Source organism: Nyctereutes procyonoides, unplaced genomic scaffold (assembly GCF_905146905.1).
Source record: "Nyctereutes procyonoides isolate TBG_1078 unplaced genomic scaffold, NYPRO_anot_genome, whole genome shotgun sequence".
Lineage (NCBI taxonomy): Eukaryota > Metazoa > Chordata > Mammalia > Carnivora > Canidae > Nyctereutes > Nyctereutes procyonoides.
In genome coordinates, this window is record NW_026575052.1 from 20,441,954 (window position 1) to 20,467,054 (window position 25,101).

Below are 25,101 nucleotides of genomic sequence, written 5' to 3' on the forward strand. Positions count from 1 at the left end.
AGGGGATCCCTGAGTGGCTCAGTGGTTTAGCGCTGCCTTCTGCCCAGGGCGTGATCCTGGAGACCCAGGATCGAGTCCCACGTCAGGCTTTCTGCATGGAGCCTGTTTCTCCCTCCACCTGTGTCTCTGCCTCTCTCTCTCTCTCTGTGTGTGTCTCTCATGAATGAATAAATAAAATCTTTTAAAAAAATAAAAGAAGTTATAGATCCTTTCAATCTTTTAAAGTTATATTTAACTTATATATTATAAAACAGGTATTACATGTGTATGATAAACAATTAAAAAATGCCAGAAAACGTCCATGAAAAGTTTTTGTGTCTTCAGTTTCCTCTCCAGAAAGTACCCCTATTGGTTTTGCATGTGTCCTTCTAGAAATGCTCTTTGCATAACAAAGCACATGTATGTGTTCTTCTCCCATTTGGGATGCAAATGGTAGCTTACTCCTTGATGTTGTTAGTATCTTAGGGATCTTTCCACATCAATGTGTACACAACTGCCCCAATTCTTTTCAGCAGCTCCACAGAATTCTATTGAAGGGTTGGAACCATGATTTAATTAGTTTTTCCATAGAGAGGGAGGCAGCCCTGCATCTAGCTCAAGAGATTAGACTCTGGAGCTAGATAGTGTGGATTTGAATCCTGACTCTACCCTATCCTCACTGTGTAAATATGGACAAATGACTTAATTTTTGTGCCTCAGTTTTCATATCCGAAAAAGGGAATGATAAAGACCATGCCACTGAACAGGTTTGTTGTTGAGGGTTAAGTGGGTTAATATTTGTGAAACAGAACAGTGACCAACACATGTTAAATGCTATACAGATGCATCTTACATTGATGGATGTCTAGATTGTTTCTAGTCTCTTGCTGCTACAGACAATGCTGAATATTCTAGTATTTGTGTGACTGTGCACAAGATCCTAGAGTTTGAATCACCAAACGGTAAAAAGAAAAAATATACTGCCTTTCTCTGCTGTATTTTTCTTCTTTAGTACTTAACACCATTTGACATATACATTTAGAACATAGTATTTTTAATTCCATAAATTGGCCCACATTTCTTCTCTTAACATTTGAAAAGAAAAATGACAACTAGAAACCTGAGAAACCTCCCGTGTTCTAGAATTTTAAAGAGGGCTTTAGAAAGAACTGAGCATCTGCAAGCTGCATGTTACATGGTGGTCACCATGCTCTTTCCTGCTGGATATGAGAGGTGAGGGAGTCTCTGTTCCTCCCAATCTGTGGGAGGTGGCAGGGAGGGGACTTGCAGAGTCTCTGCAGAGAATGAAAGAGAATGTGAATGTCTGTCATATGTGTAATGATATGGACAGCCAACTAAATTATGGAAGAAAAAGAAGAGGCCATGAATTTTACTTAGAAGTTTCAGGAAGAAAGATGTGGCAATGCTGCCTTGCACACATCTACCCTCATGCTTACCACTTTGGTGCATATCAGCCAGACTTCCAACTACCAGTCCCCAAATTTCCTTGCTTGCTGACTTTCTTTGGCTCCAGGGTCCCCCTTGGCCCCAACATGACAGCTCAGAAGTATAAGGAATGGAGGAAACTCCTCCTCTCCCCCACCAGAATCCCTCCATCAATGACTGGCAAGAAGTGTGTAAATACCCAAGACTCTTGCCCACTCTGTGGGGAGACTCGGAGGTCCCAGAGTTCTCCAGCAGGATTAAGTCTTAGACCTTGCTTGAAAACAAACCTTCATTGCTGCCCTCTCTTGTCTATCTGATTTCTCCTCTCCCCACTTGTGTCTCTGGGATCACCTGCCACATAAAATGCTGGCACTTGACACCTTGGCTCAGTGTTTGCTTTCAGGAAAACCCAAAGCAACACAAGAAATATTAAAGTTGAGTTGTGTGTGTGTGGGGAATTGTGTATGTGTGTAAAAGTTTGTAAATTCATAAATTTATATTCTGGGCGTGTCATTGCTTTGTACATTAGCCATACTCGTGGAATAATGTTTGTCAATGTGCAAGGTGATTATCTTAAATTTCTCACCTTAGGATAGAATTCTCATTTCCATTTCCTTCTGCAGATATCAAAAATTGCTTAAGTCAGTTTATATCTCTTAGAGAAATTAATTTGATGCTAGATTAAATTATATTTCGGTCTGCTTAGGATGAGAACAATATAGTTATTTGAAATGGGAAAGCAACATGTTAAAAAATTCTCGTGGAAAAATATGATGGCACCCCCACATTTGCCATGTCATTTCACTGCCAGTTATATGAAAAGCAAATTCAAAAGGGAAATCTTTCACTCTAAAACTCTAAACCCACAGATGCCTGGGTTTGGGTTCTGAGGTCCAAACATCTAACTTCAAGGCTGTTTCAAGATCTCATCTATTAGCGTGTGGATGAAAATTCTTGCTGTACTACGTGTGAAAGTGCAGCCCAATAAGGCAATTGCTAAGCTCTTACCTAACAGGCATGAGATGAAATGAGATACTGGAAAATTAGAGCAATACACCCCAGTTTGGAAAACAATGCTTTCATTTAGGAGAGACAACAGGTATAAAAACTACAAGAACTTGCTTATCCACACTGCATTTGTGCCTCTGAAAAGGGGAATCACCTTGATGATTGCTTGGGTAGGTCTGGGGTTAATTTTAAAAAGTAACAATAGAGTTGTTATTAAAAGAGGTAGAATGACATGAGCTTCTCTGAAGATCTTCCTCAGAGCAGTGTTTATACCAGCAAAAGATTGCCAACTACCTAAATGTCCCTCTCACAGTGGTATGGCTAAGTCACTACAGTGTAGTCTTGTTTGTTTCTTTTTTTTTCTTTCTTTTCTTTTCTTTTCTTTTCTTTTCTTTTCTTTTCTTTTCTTTCTTTTCTTTTTTTTCTTTTCTTTTCTTTTCTTTCGATTTATCCAGTTTTGCACATGCATCTGTGAGAGAGAGAGTGTGAAGGAGCAGGAGAGGGGGAAGCTGACTCCCGCTGAGCAGGGAACCTGATGCGTGGGACTTGATCCCAGGACCCCGGGATCATGACCTGAGCCAAGTAGACACCTCGCTGACTGAGCTGACCAGTTGCCCACTACCGTGTAGTCTCAGTGTGCACATCTGTACAGAGTTTAAAAAGGAGGCAAGTAGTCACATGGACTAACACTGAGAGATGTCTAAGGTCGTGGAGTGAAAAGAAAGTTACAGAAAAAAATGCACATCTGTACCTTAAAAAGAAACTATGATTTTATAAAGGTACATATGGATGTAGATCTAAGTCTCTGTGCATATTGATTTTTTTTGACAGATTTTATTTATTTATTAGAGAGGGAACAAGTGGTGGGAAAGAGCAGAGAGGGCAGGGAGGAGGAGGAAGGAGAAGCAGGCTCCCTGCTGAGCACAGTGCTGGACTTGGGGCTCCATCTCACCATGCTGAGATCATGACTGGCGGCAAAATTAAGAGTTCATCACTCAACTGAGACACCCAGGTGCCTCTGTGTATTGAGTTTTTGTCATCACCTCCCCTACTAGATAGTAAGCTCTAGAAAGGCAGGGACTATGTTTTATATGTTTCATTCACTGCTATACCCTCAGTGCCTTTAGTAGCAGCTCAGCAGTTATTTTTCTTCCAATAGTTACTTTTATTTACTTTTGGGTGTTTGTGTATGTTCCTTTCTCTGTGGTAAAATATACATCACATAAATTTGTGTGATTTTAACCTTTTTAAAGTGTATGGTTTGGTGGCATCAAGGAAATTATTGTTGTGTAACCATCCCCACCATCCATATCAAGGACTTTTTTTTCATTTTCCCCAACTGAAACTCTGTCCCCATTAAACATTAGCTTCCTCTTCCCTTCTCCTCACTCCCCCTGCCCCTGGCAACTACCATTCTGCTCTCTCTATGAATTTAACTATTCCAGGGACTTCCTATAAGTGGAATCATATAATATTGCTTTATGACAGGCTTATTTCATTTAACATCTCATTTAACATGTCTTAGCATGTATCAGAGTTTACTTCCTTTTTTTAAAAGATTTATTTACTTATTTGAGGGAGAGAGAGAGAGAGCACACAGTGGGGAGGAGCAGAGGGAAAGAGGGAAAGGGAGAGAATCCAAAGCAGACTCCATTGAGCACGCAGCCTGGGTTGAGCTTGATCTCATGATCCCAAGATCACAACCTGAGCCAAAATCAAGAGTCAGGTGCTTAACTAACTGATCCCCCCAGGCACCCCAGAGTTTCCTTCTTTTCTTTTTTTTAAGATTTTATTTATTCATGAGAGACACAGAGACAGAGAGGTAGAGACACAGGCAGAGGGAGAAGGAGGCTCCATGCAGGGAGCCTGACATGGGACTCAATCCTGGGTCTCCAGGATCACACCCTGGACTGAAGGCAGCGCTAAACTGCTGGGCCACCAAGGCTGCCTCAGTTTCCTTCCTTTTTAAGGCTGAATATTATTCCATTGTGCGTGGGTGTATAATGAATATTTTTCCATATAGCTATATCTATGTATCTATCGAGAAAGACAGACACCACATTTTATTTATCCATTCATCCTGTTGATGGACACTTGGGTTATTTATACCTCTTGGCTGTAAATAATGGTGCTATGAACGTGTATTATATATATATATATAATCAAATCTCTGATTGCAATTCTTTAGCTACCCAGAAATGGAATTGCAGGATCATATGGTAGTTCTATTTTTAATTTCTTGAGAACCACCATACTGTTTTCCATAGCAGTTGTACCATCTTACCTTCCCACCAACAGTGCACAAAAGTTGCAATTTCTTTACATCTTTGACAACATTTGTTATTTTCTATATTCTTTATAACAACAATCCTAATGGGCATGAAGTGGCCAATAGTTATTTTTTGAATGAACAAACAATATCTCTTAAATTAGAATACTACCTGTTGCATTATATTTTAAGATATTAGTGTTATCAAAAGAATACTTACATGCTTTTGAGATACGCTGTTTTCAATAGCAAGAACATTATAGTGTCCACTTTATACAGGATATCTAACAGGCCCTAAGTCGAAATATATTGTTAAATCCAAGTTACTAATTTAATTCAGATAATGTCCGTTGTCAGTGTCTATTTGTTCTAGAGATTCTACTAAAAGATCTTTCAAATCCTGTCCTATACAGTTTGATTTATGGCATGAAATTAAACATTTAAGCACAAGAAAAACCAATATTCATTCTCAAAACATTACACATAGAATTACCTGATGGGCCAGCAGTTCCACTCCCAGGTACGTGCCTAAAAGAACTGAAAACCAGTATTCAAATAAAAACATGCACACAGGGCAGCCCCGGTGGCACAGCAGTTTAGCACCGCCTGCAGCCCGGGGCATGATCCTGGGGATCCTGGATCGAGTCCCACATCAGGCTCTCTGTATGATGCCTGCTTCTCCCTCTGCCTGTGTCTCTGCCTCTCTCTCTCTGTCTCTGTGAATAAATAAATAAAATCTTTAAAAAAAAAAACATGCACACAAATGTTCATAGCAGCATTATTCACAATAGCCAAAAGGAAACAGCCCAAATGTTCATTAATGGATGAATGAAAATACTAAGTGTGGTATATTCATATAGCCATAAAAAGGGATACATATCCCACATGGATGAACCTCAAAAGCATGATCCTAGGAGTGTCTAGCTGGCTCGGTAGAGCGTGAGACTCTTTTTTTTTTTTTTAAGATTTATTTATTTATAATAGAGAGAGAGAGAGGCAGAGGCACAGGCAGAGGGGGAAGCAGGCTCCATGCTGGGTGCCCGACGTGGGACTCGATCCCGGGACTCGATCCCGGGACTCCAGGACCGCACCCCAGTCCAAAGGCAGGCACTAAACCGCTGAGCCACCCAGGGATCCCCTAGCATGAGACTCTTGATCTCAGGATCATGAGTTTGATCACCATGTTAGTCATGGAAGCTACTTTATTATTATTTTTTTAAGATTTTTATTTATTTATTCATGGGAGACACACACACACAGACACACACACAGAGGCAGAGACACAGGCAGAAGGAGAAGCAGGCTCCATGCAGGGAGCCCGACGTGGGACTCCATCCTGGGTCTCCAGGATCATGCCCTGGGCTGAAGGTGGTGCTAAAACTGCTGAGCCACTGGGGCTGCCCTGTGGAAAGTACTTAAAATTTTTTTTTTTTGAAAAGAGGGGCACCTGGGGTGGCTCAGTCAGCTGAGCATCTGACTCAGATTTCAGCTCAGGTCATGAATTTGGGGTCTTGATCTTGGGATTGTGATCTTGGAGTCGTGGGGATCAGCCCTGTGTCGGGCTCTGCGATTGATGGGGAGGCTGCTTGAGATTCTCTCTCTCCCTCTCCTGCCCTTCCCCCTGCTCATGCTCTCTCTCTCTCTTTTGTGCATATAAGTAAATCTTAAAAAAAAACCCAGGAAAGAAAACATTATTCTAAGTAAAAGATGCCAGAAACAAAGGCCACTTGTTATATGATTCTATGTACATGAAACATCACAATAGGTAAATCCATAGAAACAGCAAATTAATGGCTGCCAAGGGCTGGGGAGGGGGGAAAGAGGACTTCCTGCCCACCTGGGGTGATGAAAACTTTTGCAACTTGCTACAGGTGATGGTTGCAAAACATTGTGACCATACTAAGTACCACTTTTCAGTAATTAAAATGGTGAAGATTTTACTCTGTGAAATTTATCTCAATTTCTTTTTTTAACAAAGTAACATACCTCCACAGAACAGAGGGTGGGCAAAGTGCACACAGTACAGAAGGTTAGAAGGAACAAGTGCTTCCTCCCATGCTCCAAGTCCACTCCTCTCAGGTAATAACTGTCAATGGTTTCTTACAAGTCCTTAAAGAAAATATTGGTACTTAAGCTTTTTTTTTAATAGAAATTGGATCATATTCTACACACTGCTCTTCACCTTGCTTTTTCCACTTAATGATACATTTTAGTGATTTCTCTATGTCAACATGTTTAGTGCTGGTTTGTTCATTTCAACAGGCCTGTAGTAGTATTTTATTGACTGAGTGTACCTTAGTTTGTTTAGACTCCTCTTGATGGATGCTTATATTGGCTACTGCAGACAAAGCAACTTTTTTTTTTTTTAATTTTTATGATAGACATACAGAGAGAGAGACAGGCAGAGACACAGGCAGAGGGAGAAGCAGGCTCCATGCACCGGGAGCCCGACGTGGGATTTGATCCCGGGTCTCCAGGATCACGCCCTGGGCCAAAGGCAGGCGCCAAACCGCTGCGCCACCCAGGGATCCCACAAAGCAACTTTAAATATTCTTATTCAAAGAGCTATATGCACATATGAAAATATATAAAATAAATTTATTTTTAAAAAGATTTTATTTATTTGAGAGAGAAAGCAGGGGAGCAGCAGAGGGAGAGGGAGAAGCAGGCTCCCCCAGTGAGCAGGGAGCCCGATGTGGGACTCCATCCCAGGACCCTGGGATTGTGACCTGAGCCGAAGGCAAGCGTTCAACCGTCTAAGCCTCTCAGGTGCTCCTAAAATACATTTCTAAAAGTAGCTTTGCTGGGTGCTGTGGACCACATTTGTGCCCCCCGCTTCCATTCATATGTTGAAGCTCTAACCTCCCTGTCTACCCTATTTGGAGATGGGGCCTTTCAGAAGGTAGCTAAGGTTAAGTGAGATCATAGGGTAGAGCTCTAATCCAATATGACTGCTGTTCCTATAAGAATGGGAAGAGATGCCTGACTTCTGTCTCTGTCAACATGTGCACATGTAAAGCACACAGGGAGAAGATGCCACCTTCAAGCCAGGGAGAGAGGTCTCATCAGAAACCAGCCTTGATGGCACCTTGATCTTGGACTTCTAGCCTCCAGAGCAGTGAGAAAATACATTTCTGTTGTTGAAGCCACCTGGTCTGTGGTTTTCTGTCACTACAGCTAGAGCTGACTAATGCTGTATGCATTTTGAATTTGATAGCTAGGACCCAAATAATCCTCCAAAGCCTTTTCTCCACTTTGTCCTTCTGCAGGCAGTGAACAAGACTCGTTTCTTCTATATCTTCACCAGTACTGGGTAACATACTGTTTAATGTTTATCAATCTGAGAAACACAGATTTTTGTGTATTGTAATTCAAAGGGATGCATGAAGTTGAATTTTTTCCAACTGTGTGTGTGAACAATGAATTTATTTTATTCTTCCTCTCCCTGGAAGCCCGTTATGTGGTAGGTACTACATAAAAGCTGGTCCAACCACAGGGACATTTCAAGAAACTTTCTTTCTTTCTTTTTCTTTTTTTTTCGGGGATGGGGGTCCAGAGGAAGACAGAGAGAGGAAATCTTAATCAGGCTCCACGCCCAGCACAGGAGCCTGAAGCAGGGCTCAATCTCACACCCCTGAGACCATGATTTGAGCCAAAATCAAGAGTTGGCTGCTTAACTAACTGAGCCACCCAGGCTCCCCTCAAGAAACTTTCTTATGGGGGATCCCTGGGTGGCTCAGCAGTTCAGCGCCTGCCTTTGGCCCAGGGCATGATCCTGGAGTCCCAGGATCGAGTCCTGTGTCGGGCTCTGGGCATGGAGCCTGCTTCTCCCTCTGCCTCTCTCTCTCTCTCTCTCTCTCTCTGTCTATCATGAATAAATAAATAAAATCTTTTTTTAATTTTTTTTTAATTTTTATTTATTTATGATAGTCACAGAGAGAGAGAGAGAGATAGGCAGAGACACAGGCAGAGGGAGAAGCAGGCTCCATGCACCGGGAGCCCGACGTGGGATTCGATCCCGGGTCTCCAGGATCGCACCCTGGGCCAAAGGCAGGCGCCAAACCGCTGCGCCACCCAGGGATCCCCCTAAAATCTTTTTTTTTTTTTTTAAAGAAACTTTCTTATGCACTTTCCACTTTTTCTTGCTTTTTGCATATTTTATGAGTTGGAATGGCTATGAAAAATACAAATAACGTTATTTTGGGGTTTCTCATACTTCATAGCAAGATATTTAATTCACAGTGATTTTGGGGGAATGAGCCATAGGTCATATAGAATCGTAGATGAACATAATCTTCCACTGCAGTCAAATTTTCTCAACTGCCTGATCCCAACAAAATGGGTTTGAACAACTTTAGAACAGGGGTGGTTACTACATGTGTCCACAGCACTATTACAAGTAGGGGCAGGAGGGGCGTGTACTCTTTGGTCTTTGAAATCTGCTGAACTAGATTCTCCTGGATCATTCTTCTTTCTTCCTTCTTACCACTTGGGAGTCCAAAGATGTGCCACCAGGACACTCTGCTCCAGGGCCTCCCAGGTGCCCCATTTGAATTATATCCCTCAAGCCTGTCCTCCAGGTGCTTGTACGTCAGCCGATTGGAAAAAGATGACATGTATTAACTAGAAAACACATGAACACACCCATGGACAACTGGACTGTGACCAACTCCCCTGACTTAATCATCTTTGTACCCTAGAGTTACAGTGGAATGAAGGATGGAATGTATGAATGAATGGCAAAGACACCAACTGGTTAAGTATCCAGGTGTTTCCTGGGAAGGGTGTTATTTCAGCCAAGAGGGTGAGTGCAGCTGTTGATCTTGCTAGGAGTCAAAGTCACCACCTTGTAGCCACGTTGGCAAGATGCGTGACTTGACCAGATTGAACAGTCAAGCTGATACAGCCTTAGTGTCACCTGTGAGATTGTAATGCTTTATATGCACACACATACACACACACACACCCCTAATTACAATCTAAAAAGCAAGATAGAAGTGGTATCTTATAACTCACTGTTTTTCAACCATCAGTTCACAGATCCTGATTAATCATTGAACATTCATTATGGTTGTGTGTTTTCAGGTCCAGTTTTAGAACTTTGAACAAGGTCAAAAATCTCATGTTGCTGTGGTCATAGTCCCTTGCGATTACTGACAGTGAATAACCGAGTCTCAAATATTCTCTCCAGCCCTAGGAGAAATGACTTTCAGTATCTATGTCTTAAATTTGTTATGTAGACTAGTTTCAAAGCAGATTGGGGCTGCAGATTTGAAACTGTTCCACTAGCAGGGTGTCATAGTATTTTTTCCTAAGTAGTAACCTCAGCAGCTTCTATGTGTGGCACATGGTATGTGGCTTCCTGAGGTCTGTGCTCTGCTCTCTGACTTGCTTTCCTTGCTGTATAATGGGTTCTGTCCATTTGTCCTGAGTCTGCAAATTTTTAGTTGGCTTTTTTGCACTTCCACCAAACAAATACGGAAGTTGCCTCTCGCTATTTTGGCTGCACTTTTCAAAGCCTATCAGATTGTCTAAAGACTTTAGGGTAACTCTGTAACTTAAATTAATCAAGTTTTTCTTGAATGAAATGCCTTTTGGGCTAGATACACAATAAGGGAAAACTTGGCACCCATAGTTGTGCATTTTACCTTAGAAAAGTCCCCTGTGGCTTGGCTTACAACACATCCAGAAATAAAGTTTGCCTTTCTGCTTTCTTTTGAGGCAAAGCATGATGTACACGTTCCAAACATATTTACTGCTGTTTGTAGCAATTCTCTTGTTGAATTTGCTTGCCACAAAACATACTGGAGGGGAGTCAGATGGAAATGAATAATAAACTAGGTGTTTGGACATAGAGGGCAGAGCACCAACTAAGCACCTGAGCACTCAAGAAGTGATTTTACTCTGGAAATCATTAAAATATGAAGTCACGGAGCTATTTTGTTTTGTTGGATTGTATGTATGTGTTCAAGTATTAAAGACTTTGAAACCAGGGAGAAAGCCCTGATGGCCTCTGGATTGCCTTTGAGGTCATTCTTTCCTTGAAGAATGGTGGTGACCTCAGCTAACTAGTTCTGTGGGCTCATCCCATGAAACCCCTGAGGTCTGACAGCCTTCCTTCGTTCGTTCTTTCCCATCTCCTACTCCTGGCAGTTATCCTCCTGGGGTGGCTGATTAATCTGTGGCTCACACCCACACTCATTACCCAATAACTCAAATGGCTGCTTGGCCATGTCCGTAATGTTCTCATTTTTTGCAATATGCATAGGCTGAACATTTTCCAAATCATTAAATTCTACTTCCTCTTTGCTTAACAATTCTGTCTTTAAGTCATTTCTTTCTTCTCAAATTTTACTATAAGCAGCCAGGTGGAGCCAAGCCACACCTTCAACCCCCCCCCCTTTTTTTTTTAAAGAAATCACTTCAGTTAAATACCCAGTTTCACTGTCTGCAATTTCTGCTTTCCATAAAACACTAGAAGACAACGAACACAATGCAGCCACTTCTCTGCCAAATTATAACCAGGACTGCGTTTTGTCCAGTTTCCAGTACATGTTTCTCATTTCCATCTGAGACCTCCTCAGAATGGCCTTACTGTCCATATTTCTACCAATATACTGTTCATGACCACTTAGGGATCTCTAAGCAGACTGAGGCTTTCTCTACAGTTCTCATCTTTAATTTCTAACCTCTAATCAGAATTACTTTTTTTTTTTTAAAGCAAACTCCACACCCAGCATGAGCCCACCATGGGGCTTGAACTCAGGACCCCGAGATCAAGACCTGAGCTGAGATCAAGAGTTGGAAGCATATCCATCCACCCAGGTGCCCTTTGCCAGAATTTTTTTTTTAAGATTTAATTATTTATTCATGAGAGACACAGAGATAGAGAGGCAGAGACAGGCAGAGGGAGAAGCAGGCTCCTTGCAGGGAGCCTGATGTGAGACTTGATCCCAGATCTTGGGATCATGCCCTGAGCCACCCAGGCATCCCAACCAGAATTACTTTTAAAGATCTATTAGTGGGGCTCCTGACTGACTTAGTTGGTAGAGCGTACAACTCTTGAACCCCATATTGGGAGTAGAGATTACTTAAAATCTTGGGGTGCCTGGGTGGCTCCGTTGGTTAAAGCACAGAATCTTGATTTTGGTTCAGGTCATGATCTCAGGGTTCTGAGATCCAGCCCCACGTCGGGCTCCCTGGTCAGTGGGGAGTCTGCTTCTCTCCCTCTCCCTCTGCCCTTCCTCCTGCTCTTGCATGCTATCTAAAATAAATAAATACATCTTTAAAAAAATAAAATCTTATCAATGAATGAATGAATGAATGTCTATTCATGGCATGTAGGCTTTTTCAAGCATGAACTTTCAAACTCCATTTCTCTACCCATTACCCAGTTCCAAAGATACTTCTCCACTTCCACATTTTTAGGTATTACAGCAGCACCCCCACTTCTCATTTTCATATGTATGACTTATTTGGATTAATTGTATACATAATATATATCCATTTGTAGAGATTTGTATGGATACTTATTATGAGGAATTGGCTCATGCAGCTATGGAGACTGAGAAGTACCACAGTCTGCTATCTACAAGCTGGAGACCCAGTCAAATTGGTGATAAAATTGAGTCTGAGTCTCAAGTCCTGAAAACCAGGGATGCCAATGGTGTAAAAATGAGAAGATGAGATGAAATGGCCCAGCTCCATCAGCAAGGCAAGAAAAAAGGGACAAATTCCTCCTTCCTCTACCTTTGTTTCCATTTGGGTCCTCAACTGATAGGATAAGGCCCACCCACATGAGGGAGGGCAATCCACTTTCCTGAGTCCACCCATTTGAAATGCTAGTTTCACCTATAGCTATCCTCACAAACATACCTAGGAATAATGTTCAATCTGAGCACCCCATGGGCAATCAAGGTGATAAATTAACAATCATACCAAGTAACTTTTTCAAGGAGAATGTCTGGACTGCATTTCAAGTAATAGAAGGTTCTAGCAATATTCTAGAGTGAGATTTTGATGGATAGTAAGAACCTTTGTCTTTAGAAATGCAATTTCAATGACAGTTGACAAAAGCAGTTGTGAGTGAGCACCTGCTTAGGCAAGACCACCTTATCTAGGGTCTTCATCCTCTCCCACAGACTGCCCTGCAGTGATGTATTAAAAAGAAATAGTTATTCAGATTGGGTCATGATCTCAGGGTCCTGAGCTTGAGTCCTGCACTGGGCTCCTTGCTCAGCAGGGAGTCTGCTTCTCCCTCTCCCTCTGTTCATGTTCTCTCTCAAGTGAATAAATAAAATCTAAAAAAATAAAAATAAATGGTAAAATGCAGAGGATTGTTTTGGTGTTGGAACTTGGCTGAGTTTCTGGGCTTTCATGGCCAAGGAAGCTATTTCCTGGACAAGAGGAAAGATGGTAGCAAGAGCTGCCTTAACAGCCTTGTATAAACTTGATTCTGAAAAAACGTCTGGAACTTTTTTTACAGATTGGTCAGAAATTTGAGAAAATACACTCATTGTGGCAGTGTTTTTTGTTTTGTTTTGTCATTAGGCTAAGCAAGCAATTCTCTGTGGGGGCTATAAAAGCTACCATGGTCAAATTCTATAGAAACACCAACCAGAATAGAGGTTATTCAGAAAAGACAAATCTATAGAGATAAAAAAGTAGATTAGTACTTGCCTGGGCATGGGGTTGGGAAAACAGATTGACTACAAAGAAGCTCTTGAGATCTTTTTGGTGTTGGAAACATTCCAAGATCAGATTGTGGCAATAGCTGCATAAGTCTGTAAATGTACTAAAAATCATTCATTAAAGTGTACACTTAAAATGGGTGAATTTTATAACATATATACTAAAAAGCTCCTAAATGTACACACGCGTATACACACACACACACACTCACACCAAAGATCCCAGAATGGCACAGAATTTAAGCAATTTTGTTTCTAAAATAGGAATGGAAGAAGTTTTGACTGTCCAGAACAAGATACAGGCCTCCACATTGCCAATTATTTTGAAATGTCATTGAAAAAGATGCTCCTACTTGGAATCCTGTTTGAATTCATGAGGGAGAAAAAACCACAGTACAAGGATGTATATTGTGTGCAAAAGGGGAAGGTTTGTAAATGGGCCCTACGTCCAAGATTATTAATACCTGGAGCAAATGCTTCATAACCTAAACACTGAAGATACTAATAACTTTATGACTTATCGTTTGTGTTTCTTGTTAACTCGGGAGTGAAGTAATATAATCACACACTGCCTAAGATTTAATTATAATGACAACTATTAATAATACCATGTAGTAGTGTGTGTGTGTGCAATTTCCCTTCAGTTTTATTCAAGTTAATAAATCAATGAAATCATATTTAAATTTGCTTGATTCTTGGGTAATTCACTTTCTTCTCATTTTTTTTTAATTTTTTTATTTATTTATGATAGTCACAGAGAGAGAGAGAGAGAGAGAGAGGCAGAGACATAGGCAGAGGGAGAAGCAGGCTCCATGCCCTGGGAGCCTGATGTGGGATTCGATCCCGGGTCTCCAGGATCGCGCCCTGGGCCAAAGGCAGGCGCCAAACCGCTGCGCCACCCAGGGATCCCCTCTTCTCATTTTTCCACTTGATTTTTACTCTGCAGAATCTTGATGTTTCAGTAAATCTTCCAAGTTAAAACCATTGACTCAACATTTTCCCCCCTAAGAATAAGAATACTGATAATGAATAGGAGATTAGATTATGGAGCAAAATGTCTGAGTTTGTGATAACCGTGTTTTTTGGCTCATCAATTTAATGCAGATGGTTTTGAAGACTAATAAATGTCTGTTCTTTTGTTCTAAATAGCAAAATGAAAAGGTTGAGTAATCAAAATTTATTGAAATTAGTGTAGTCTATCTCTTTGAATGCAATAGTAGATTATTTTGAGAAAAAACACTGCAGATATGTTGCGGAAAATGAATACATTTTTGTGTATTTAAAATTCTCCACTGTTTTACGTTAAACTGAATGATTTTTGAGGGAACTTCCAAAAGAAATACTTTATAATTCTATACCATGGTTGACATTCAACACTCATTACAACTTTATAGCATGGCATATATTCAACACTCAATTGCATTTCCTTGCTGTCTTGCACATGAAGTATATTCTTGCCTCAGGGCCTTTGCACTTGTTATTCTCTCTGCCTGACAGATCATTCCCTAGATGGTTATGACCTACTGCTGCATTTAAGTCCCTGCTCAAATATCACTTCCTCAGAGAAGCCTTCCCTGATTAGCCCATCTTAAAATAGCAGGCTGTTACTATCCCTTTAGCCTGCTTTCTTTTCTTCGTAGCACTTAACCACTGTCTGACCTTACATGCTTACCTTACCCACTAGAATGTAAGGTCCATGAAGGAAGGGACCTCATCAGTATTGTTCATTGCCATATCCCCAACAATGGTACATATTTGCTGAAATTAATAAACTGCAATTTGACTTTAAATATTTACCTCTTTTTTCCTTCCTAGCCAGACAGTAAATTAATGGCAGCCAGCCAAAGACCCTGGTTGCTTATTTATCCTCTCTAAAGCAATAGCTCAGCTCTGCATCAATGGTAGACATTCAGCCACGATTTACTGAATGAATGCTCTGAAACATGGGTGTGTTATGGGGCTAACTAGTCAGCATTCCCTGCAGGTGAACAAACTAATATCTTCCCTCTCAGCCCACATTTCACAAAGTTCTTTTATTTATATCAACTCATTTGATAATTTTGCCAATACTTTAGTAATTTTTAAGGTTTGCCTGAACAAATGGGCTCTCCAATATAACAAATGTTAATTTCTGGCATGAACTATTACTAACTTTGAATACTTTTTTTTTTGGCTTAGTTATCAGTGGCATGTAATGTGTTCTTTGATATCTGAAAAAATATTTTTAAAGACTGAATAATATTTAAAATAAAAAAGGCTATCTTGACACATAGCATGTGCAGGGACAGAGTTTTGGAAATGTTTTAACAAAGTCTTTTTGGAGATTGTTTCTAGATGGTGGGACTTTGATAATGTTTACTTTTTTTTCAGCTTTCCAATTTTCTTGTTTGATTTTTTTTTTTTTTTTTTTTTTTTTAAGTAGGCTCCATGCCCAGCATAGAACCCAACACACGGTTGAACTCTCAGGATCCTGAGATCAAGATCTGAGCTGAGATCAAGTGCTGGATGCTTAATCCACTTAGCCACCAGGCGAACCTCTTGTTTGAATTTTAAAACAAGTTTGAAGTTTGTCAGAATAAACCTTTTCCTTTTTTTTTTTCTTTAATTTTTAGGTATCTCTACACCCAACCAGGGGCTCAAACTCATAACCTCCAGATCAAGAGTCCGAGGCTCCACCAACTGAACCAGCCACGCGCCCCCAAAAGCAACCTGTTTCTATACAATGCTTTATTTTTGTATAATTTGTCAGTGTAAATAGCCTGAAGAATACCACTACTCATTTTCCTGGCTTGGTAATTCTCATATGGATCAAATTGCATTCTGAGAACACTTTTAATACTGACTTGTAGAAAATCACCAAATAGGATGAACCAAAATTCTTTAGGGTTTTTTAGGGTGTGTTTTCCTATTTATGGCCATGTTCTTCTCTGAGCAAGAAAAACTGTAGAGCAATGCTTTGTAATTTGACCAATATTTCTTTCGTCTTTGCCAAAAAACCCCAAACTTTCCGGAATATCGAGCTCCTTCCTAAAACGGCCCCAATAGGGCATCAGGGACTCCTTCTGGACTTTGGACCAACCTCAGAGGGCACGCAGGAAACGAGCTCACTCTTATTTTTTCTCTTTAGGATTTAAAATACTTAAAATTCCCCTTTCCTTGTCGTTGTTAATCACAGGGATTGGGAAGACAGGCAAATAACCACTCTGGGAAATCTCGACTGATGCCAACGATACGGTCCTCGTTTTGAGGCTTAAAGGGTCTGGGGTTTTCTGGAATTCGGAGTGGAGGAGACCCGCCCGTGGCTGCCGGGGCACCTGGAGGCGAGACGATTCCCTGCACGGCCAGCAGCCGGTGGGGCCGCGGCGTCTGCACCTGCGCGCGCCTAGAGCAGGTTCCGGGCCGGGGAAGGTGGTTCCGAGCCGCGGGCTCACACGCCCCACGAGGACGCGCGTCCGGCCGCGCGGGCGGCGCAGGGGCCCCGGGTCTGGGGGCGGGGGCCGGGGCCGGGGCGGCGGGGGCGGGGGCCGGGGCGGCGGGGGCGCCCGCGCAGCCCGTGTCCACGCAGCGTCGGGGCCGCGGGCCGCAGCTGGCCCGAGGCGGGCTCGGAGCGGAGATCTCGGGAGGGGTCGCGAGAACCGAGGGCTCCCCGCGGCCGCCGGGTGGAGGGGGGCAGGGCGTGCGGCGGCGGCGGCGGCGGCGGCGCCTCCCACAATCCATTCGGTGCGGAGCCGCCGTCCGTCCGTCCGTCCGTCCGGCCGGGCCCGCTTTCAGCGACCGGGAAGCCCAGCCCGGGGCCGGCGCGCGCGTCGGGGGCGCCTGGACGTCAGGTACATGCAGCCTCTTCGGGCGGCGCGGGGACAGTTGGGTCGGGCGGTTGCGGCCCCCGCCGCCCCGCACCTCGGCCTCTGTGACGCACGGCGCGGCTGCCGGGGCCGACCGGGCGGCGCGGCGCGGCGCGGCGGGGGCGGGGCGAGCGCGGGGGCGGGGCGAGCGCGGGGGCGGGGCGAGCGGCGGAGGCCCCGCCCCGGGGCCGGAGGAGCGAGGACGCTACGGAGCAGGCGCGTCCCGCCGCCGCCGCCGCCGCCGCCGCCGCCGCCGCCGCTGCCGCTGCCCCCGCCGCCGCCGCCGCCGCCGCCGCCGCCGCCGCCAGCGCCGCCGCCGCCCCCGCCGCTGCCCCCGCCGCTGCCCCCGCCGCCACCCGCGCTGCCGCCGCTGCCGCCGCTCGCCCTCTACTCCGGAGCCGCCGCCGCCGCCGCCGCCGCCATTTGCACGGGGACCCCAGTGACAGGGGCTCGGCGGAGGGGCGGAGGGAGGGGGGGAGGGCCCGCGGAGCCCCCGAGGGCGGGAGCGACGCCGCCGGCGCCGGCCGGGCTCCCTGCGCGACCGCGCCGCCCGCGGCGGGCCCCAGCAGCAGTAGCAGCGGCGGCAGCGGCGGCGGCAGCAGCAGCAGCACAAGCAGCAGCAGCAGCCTCCGAGGCCGGGCGTGCGCCTGAGGCGCGGCGGCGGCGGCGGCCCTGCGGGCGGCCGGGAGGGGCGGGGGCAGCGGCCGCCGCCGTTTGATGGATCCGAGGATCGCCTGGTTCCAGCCAGAGCAGCTCGGACCGTCCAACAGTCTGTGGATGCAGATCTGGGAGACGACCCAGGGGCTGAGGAACCTCTACTTCAACCACCACTGTCACAGCAGCGGCGGCGCGAGCGGCGGCGGCGGCGGCAGCAGCAGCACGGCCACCGGCGGGAGCGGCAGCAGCACCGGCAGCCCCAGCGGCGCGGCCCGGCCCCGGCCCCGGCCCCGGCCCGCCCGGCCCCGGCCCCGGCCGGCATGTACCGCTCCGGGGAGCGCCTGCTGGGCGGCCACGCGCCGTCGGCGGAGCAGCGGGACTTCCTGCCCCTGGAGACGACCAACAACAACAACAACCACCACCAGCCCGCGGCCTGGGCCCGCCGGGCTGCCGCGGGCCCCTCGGCGTCCCCGTCCCCGTCCCCGTCCCCGTCCGCGTCCCCGTCCCCGTCCCCACACTCCGCCGCCGCCGTCCCCGCCGTGGAGCCCGCGGACCCGGCCTCGGGCAGCAGCAATAAGCGGAAGCGCGACAATAAGGCCAGCACCTACGGACTCAACTACAGCCTGCTGCAGCCCGGCGGAGGGCGGGCCGCGGGGGGCGGCCGGGCCGACGGCAGCGGGGGCGTGTACAGCGGGACCCCGTGGAAGCGGAGGAACTACAACCAGGGAGTCGTGGGGTGAGTGCTGGCCCTGCGGCCTGGCGGCCTGGCGGCCTGGCCCTTGCACACGCGCAGCCGGGCACACGCCCACAGACGGTGGCTTGGGGGGAGCCTGGGCGAGGCCGCCCCCCGCCGGCCTGCCTTGGTTGCTCCCCGGGGGCTGATGCCCGTTCCTCCAGTCCTGCGTCGCTCCACCATCCACACCTTCCGCCTCTCCTCCTTAGCGATCCACACCTTTCCCCCTCCCCCTCAGCCTTCCAGGCCTTTTCTGGACATTCCCTCAACCATCCACATCCTCCCCTCCCCTCCCTTAGTCATCCACACTCTGCCCCCTTAACAGTCCACACCTTTCCCGGCCCCCCACCCCCACCCGCACCCCATCCATCTACTCTTTCCTCCCATCCCCCCTCCCCCAATCAAACACGCCTTCCCCAGGCTTCCCCCCCCTCCAGCCCTCCGCATCAGCACACTCCAAGATGAAGTCTGTTAGCACAGGCAGATCATTGATTCCCTGAGAACATTCCTGTGTTAGTGCCTTTTGATGGTACAGGACCTGGAGGTGCGTTCCCTGCCAAGAATAGAAACATCCAGAAAGCTCCTCCTCCTCCCCCTCCCCCTCCCCCAATCCCAAACAGGAATCCTGTCAACCCTGTAAGGTTTTGCCTGCTGTTAACCCTTTTGCCCGTCGTCTTTTAATTTTTTATTTAAAGATTTTTTTTTTCCTGTATTAGCGATGCCTTTTTTCTGTGGGTGAAAAATGGGGTGACAGCTGAGTTTAGGCTGGTGGAGATGGTGAGCTCTTCTGAGGCTGATAGAACTTTCTAGGAGTTCACGGTCCTCGGCTCCAGCTTCTCACTGTAAAGTTGTCATTCTGGCAGACACAGCCAGTGCTTTTCGTTCTAGGGGGTAACTTCACGCTAACGAGTGAATGTTGCACCATTAATGAGTTTCTGGTTAAAGTTCAGCTGTTACAAAATGGAATCTTAGTTGACCCCTAGTGAACTATGTACATAAGCAGGGAATGTTTCCAGCTAGATTTCCCTTCTAGAAGAGCCCCCCTGTGCTGGAATAGGTTACTGAGTCTTTTTTTATTTTTTTGTAAAATAAAAAACCGTATGTGTATGTATGTATGTATGTATGTATGTATGTGTATGTCTGTGTGTGTTTAGCTTGAGTATGGAGAATGAGCTTTCAAATTGTTTTTCATTTTCCAGATCCTGTTTTACATTGGGGGCTACAGTAGGCAAATGTAATACCATTAGTAAGCCTTTGTGAAACATTTTCTTAGATTCACCCATTCAGATCTGCCCTGCTTTGGCAAGCACAGATAGTTCTGTGTACCTTTTTGGAGGTCTGGGTAAAATGAGTTGGTGGGTTCCATCTGCTTCTAGTGGGCTGGTGTCTGCTATATGCTACTATTACAACTCCCACCTTTTATGGAAAATGCAGTCAGGCGTTTCAGGACTGGCACTGGGTTACATGTCAAACCTGTCCTCGCTTTCCAGAGGGGAACCTTTTAGGGTTGAGTCCTCTGTTGCTAAGCTTCAAGGGCGCTCTCCATGGTCATCACGTTTTAATAAAAGACTCATGGGTTCCATCCTGTTAGCATTTCCAAGATGAAGCATAAAGCGGTGGTTTAGCGACAAGCAAATTGATATTTAAAGGTTCTGGTAGTTTCATTTCACAGAAATAAGCTCCAGTTAAGTAATCACTGTCAACTAAAACCTTGAAGTTCTCTAGTTTCGTTTTACTGAAGCTTCTGCATGTGTGTCTGGCAAAGAGAGGTGATAAATCCCAAATAGTGGCTGCTTTTCTTTTTGACAGATAAGAAATTATTTTCTCCTCTACTTGCTATTTCATGATAGGGATGCCGTAAAAGGTTCATATTTGAACTCCGATAGAGTCAGGATGTTCTTATTCCCGATTCAAATATATTGCCCTCAGAAGGGATTAGGGAGAGGAATTTCCATTTCCCAGCAGGATTACTGTTTAAAAACTGATTGTAAACCTGTTTTTAAAACTGTTTATCACTTCATAAGACTTTTCATTCTTTTGCCTTTTCCTTTAGAGGCTGTCAGTAGCAAAATTTCCTGTGTTATTAAGCAGTTCCTAACTTTTCGTAAGAGTGTCTGGGTGTTTAAAAATTCGTGTTTTGATTTATGGATCCTTATGTCTTGACTTTTACAGAAGTTTTGCTATTTTTAGTACAGGTTTTTAAAAATCTGAATTCATGGTGCACCTCAAAGTTACACTATTTAGTAAAACTGTTACTAGCATTCTGAGTTCCAGGAACCGATGTTTAGCTAATAGGTCAACAAATTGTAGTGGTTCCTGGCCTCTGAACTGACAGTCCAGATAGGGGAGAGGAGTGGAAGGCACATGAACAGTGGACTGGAACTGGAGACTGCTGTATATATACTCTCTCTTGTATCTTTGGTTTTTGTGTTCTCTGCCTCCACCAAACTGGTTGACATACTTCCTGAACAGTCCAAGATACAGTTCAAAATCCTGACTTCTCTTTTGTCCCGGTCCTTCACTTTTGTCGTTCCTCCTTTGAACTTTTGAATTACTTGCTTCTTGCTCTTGCTATATAGCCTGCTTATGTTTATTTTTCCTTTTATGTATATGTTTCCTTTAGTCCACTAGGTCACTAGTTAAGATGGAAACTTTTTTTTTTTAATAAAGATTTTATTTATTTAGAGCGTCCATGAGCGGAGGGCTAGGGAGGCAGAGGGAGAGAGAGAGAGAGAGAGAGAGAGAGAGAGAGAGCGCTTCATGCAGGGCTCAATCCTAGGACCTTGAGATCATGACCTGAATTGCGATCAAGAGTCAGTTGCCTAACCAGCTGAGCTACCCAGGGGCCCCTAGGGTGGAAATTTTTCTTTTCTTTTCTTTTCTTTTCTCTTTTCTTTTCTTTTTTTTTTTTTTTCTTTTCTTTTCTTTTCTTTTCTTTTCTTTTCTTTTCTTTTCTTTTCTTTTCTTTTCTTTTCTTTCTTTCACTTGAGAGAGAGTGTGTGTATGTGTGTGTGTGCACGTAAGCAGGTGTGAGGGGCAGAGGGAGAGGTTCTTAAGCAGACTCCACTGAGCATGGAGCCAGATCCAGGGCTCAGTCTTGCGACCCTGAGATCATGACCTGAGTTGAAATCAAGAATCAGATGCTTAACCAATTGAGCCACCCAGACACCTGGAAATTTCTTAAATGTAGAGTAAGATATTTGGATTTCATCCTGAAAGCTTCATATTCTCTTTCAAAATTGAATACAACTGGCAGGGCCTGGTTGGTTGAGTTGGTGGAGCATGTGACTCTTGATCTCAGGGTTGTGAGTTTGAGTCTCATGTTGGGCATAGAGATTACTTAAAAAAAAGTTTCTTTTTTTTAAATTAAAAATCCAGGATGCCTGGGTGGCTCAGTGGTTGAGTGTCTGCTTTTGGCCTAGGTCGTGATCCTGGAGACCCAGGATCGAGTCCCACGTCGGACTCCCTGCATGGAGCCTGTTTCTCCCTCTGCATGTGTCTCTGCCTCTCTCTCTGTGTCTCTCATGAGTAAATAAATAAAATCTTTAAAAAAAATAAAAAATCTGCTTACCACCTAGCCTTTGTGTACCCACAGACTCAGGGAGTTTGCTCGTGTTCCTTCTTTTTTTTCTTTTTAAAGTTGCTTTCACTATTCTATTTCTTGGAATTCATTTCCCTCCAAGGCTGGCTGTGGTGTAGGAAGCAGTCCACCTGCTCCTTCTGGTTGTCCATGAAAATGAGCTATAAACCCTTTTCAAAGATTTAATTGTTGATTACCATGGAGAAAGAAGTGATGTCCAAAAAGTAGTGAACATGGTTACCTTATGAAGACTCAGAGTCCTTGGTCTTGAGCCCCCCTATGTCTAGAAACTTCTTGTGGAAGGTGCTTGGAGCTTGTCCAAGCTCATCAGGATAGGTTTGTGTTGGCTGCATTGCCAGATCTATAGATACTTTTTTTTCAAGCCTTGGGATGACTTGTTCAAAGTACTGTTTTGGAGCATGAATCTGAGTGTGGGAATCAGGAAGACCCTGCTGGGAAACTCAGGTTTAAGGAATAGTTTCTTAACCTGGGCTGATGGGGATGGGAACAGTAAAGAACGAATGAGTGTGTGTGACGCTACAGGGTAAGGTTGGAAAGGATCCTGACTCCCTTCCTGGGTTTAAATAATCACGCTATAGCTTTGAACCAGAGTGTGGAAACGTTGCTGTTATTATTGCAAATAAGGGGTGAGATTGTGGATTTGGAGTAAAAAAAATATGGTGATGTTAAGGTGGAGCTGTCTGGCAGTGACTCGAAATTTGGGGGCCCCGGCATAATCATCTTTGCTGCAGTGGGGCAGTGTCCTTCCTGATGTGCCCTGTGCTCTAGATCATGGTAAGTCCAAGATGCTGACGCTGTTCTTCAGCACCGGCATTATGATTTCTTTCTGCTAATTTCTACACGATGTGATCAATAGGCTTGCTGTTGGTGCTGGGCTCCAAAGTAAGTGATCCAGCAGATTAACATGGCGTTGAGTATGAAAGAATTTAGAGGCCGTATTCCAAGTGCTTGCTCTAAATATTAATTTCTGTGCATTTGCTAATGTAGCCCCAGCAATTCTTTGGTGAACTAGAACCCTTGGGTCCTTGAATTCTACTGCATTTGAGTACTGAAAGGTGATTTTGAGAAGATGTTAGGTTTCTTCCAGGGTACATTCTATACTAACAGTGTAATTCATTTTGGAAAATTTCCCCAAATCTCATATACTATGTTCACCTAAGATACTTTCTTCTTCTTTTTTTTTTTTTTAAAGATTTTATTTATTTATTCATGAAAGACACACAGAGAGAGACACAGGCAGAGACACAAGCAGAGGGAGAAGCAGGCTCCATGCAAGGAGCCTGATGTGGGACTCGATCCTGCGTCTCCAGGATCACACCCTGGGCTGCAGGTGGTGTAAACCGCTGCGCCACCAGGGCTGCCCCACCTAAGATACTTTCATGTCATAACTCGTCTTCTGTCTAAAATCTGTGACCAGTGAAGACTGTCACTGAGGATCATTGGTATGTCAGGGTGTGTAGTCTTTTTCAAACCCCATTAAGTTTTTAGCTGTTGAAAGGCAAAGGGAACCAGCAAGTGGATAGAGCTTTTTGGAGTCTACCCTGGGTTCACACAGAAGGTTCAGTATATTGCAGTAAAGGAGGGATAGGAAAGGGATACTAGAAAAACCCAAGGTGGGGAGGGTGTATGTGTGTTAAAACAGTGCTGGTCCTGGTGTGATAGATGGCCTTATAGCACAGTTTCTTCCATGAAACCCCTACCAAAACATCCTAGTGTTAGGAGCCCAGAAAAGTCCATGGGAAGAAAATTCAGGGGCTCCCTTGCTGATACGGGCACTGGTCAGATGGTTGTAGTTAGATATTCTTATACCTGCTGAAGCTGAGAAAAATTTCAGCTGCTTTTTCTATGGAAGATAGAAAAGCAAGCTGTTGTATAATTTCACTCAGCTTTCTATTCTCCCTTCTGTTGAATCCGTTAGAGTAATATTTAGTGGAGGAAACTATTTCAGGATCACACCCACGGCACTAGAGACTGTATGTATTAATCACTTACACACACATAGGTGTGGAGTAATCCCGAAGAGGGGCTCTAGGCCCAAGAGGATGCTTATTTGAAGAGTTAGGGTCCACTTCCCAGCAGCTAGTCTGAGACTCCTGTCTTTGCTCTTTCCTACAGAGCTGACTGGACAGCTCAGAGCCTGCTTGAGGAATTCAGAAGACTGCCAGTAGAATGTTCTTTCCATCCTTCAGAATATTTGCTAGGGACTCAGCTGCTGCAGAACACCATAAAGGCTTCAAATCCATTTTACCATTTTTAACATGACATGGAATTTTTTTCCTAAGGGAATATTGAAATGGAGGATGGCCTTGAACTAGACTGTACATTAATTTGCATCCAAACAGGCAATATATTTATTTTCATCTTACAAGTTATTTGATGATATAAGAGACTTTTGTATACTAAGGGCTTTGGACCGTATGGAGATTGAAGTTGGGAGATTTGGGGGAGAAACAATATGAAGATGTTTATGTTGTGCACTGGCTCCTTGTTCACTTGAATAGCTTCAAGTCTGAAAAAAATCTTGCCATGTCTGTAAGAGATTTCATGGAGTATCTAGGACTGGACTAAACTCAGGAATTCTACCTCTGATCATGCTTCCTGCTCCAGTAGTTTGAATAGTCTGCAGAAACCTGTGTTTTCAAATTAGTTGATTTATTATTAAAAGTGCTCAATAAAATCATAAAGTGCTCGTGGTAGCCTTTGTATCATGTTCCAAATGCTGTGTTAAATTTTTTCTATTTATTATATTAACCTGCTCATGCATTGCTCCATCTCATTTGTTTTTCTTTTGAAATTCAGATTCACAGAATTGCAAAAAAAAAAACAGTACAGAGAGATCCCATGTTTCCTTCACCTAGTTTCATGCAATGGTAACA

General features: G+C 44.5%; 2 protein-coding genes across 3 annotated transcripts in view; both read left to right on the forward strand.

The window, feature by feature from the left end:
- HEATR3 (HEAT repeat containing 3) overlaps positions 1–12,707 on the forward strand; it is a 66,819-nt gene extending 54,112 nt beyond the window's left edge. The window contains exons 15-16 of one of the 2 annotated variants that reach the window (XR_008665256.1): positions 11,424–11,527; positions 12,216–12,707. Coding sequence is in view for 1 of the 2 variants with exons in the window: in XM_055331516.1 (XP_055187491.1) it covers positions 11,424–11,444 (21 nt within the window). In the remaining variant the exon portion in view is untranslated. Of the gene's footprint in view, positions 1–11,423; positions 11,852–12,215 lie in introns of those variants that run through there. The other variant, XM_055331516.1, reaches the window with a different exon arrangement.
- Positions 12,708–17,720: 5,013 nt separating this feature from the next.
- The window catches only part of TENT4B (terminal nucleotidyltransferase 4B), a 75,397-nt gene continuing 68,016 nt past the window's right edge, over positions 17,721–25,101 (forward strand). Inside the window, 2 exon segments of the mRNA XM_055332197.1 lie at positions 17,721–18,164; positions 18,167–18,627. Coding sequence (XP_055188172.1) covers positions 17,952–18,164; positions 18,167–18,627 — 674 coding nt within the window. The 5' untranslated portion in view covers positions 17,721–17,951.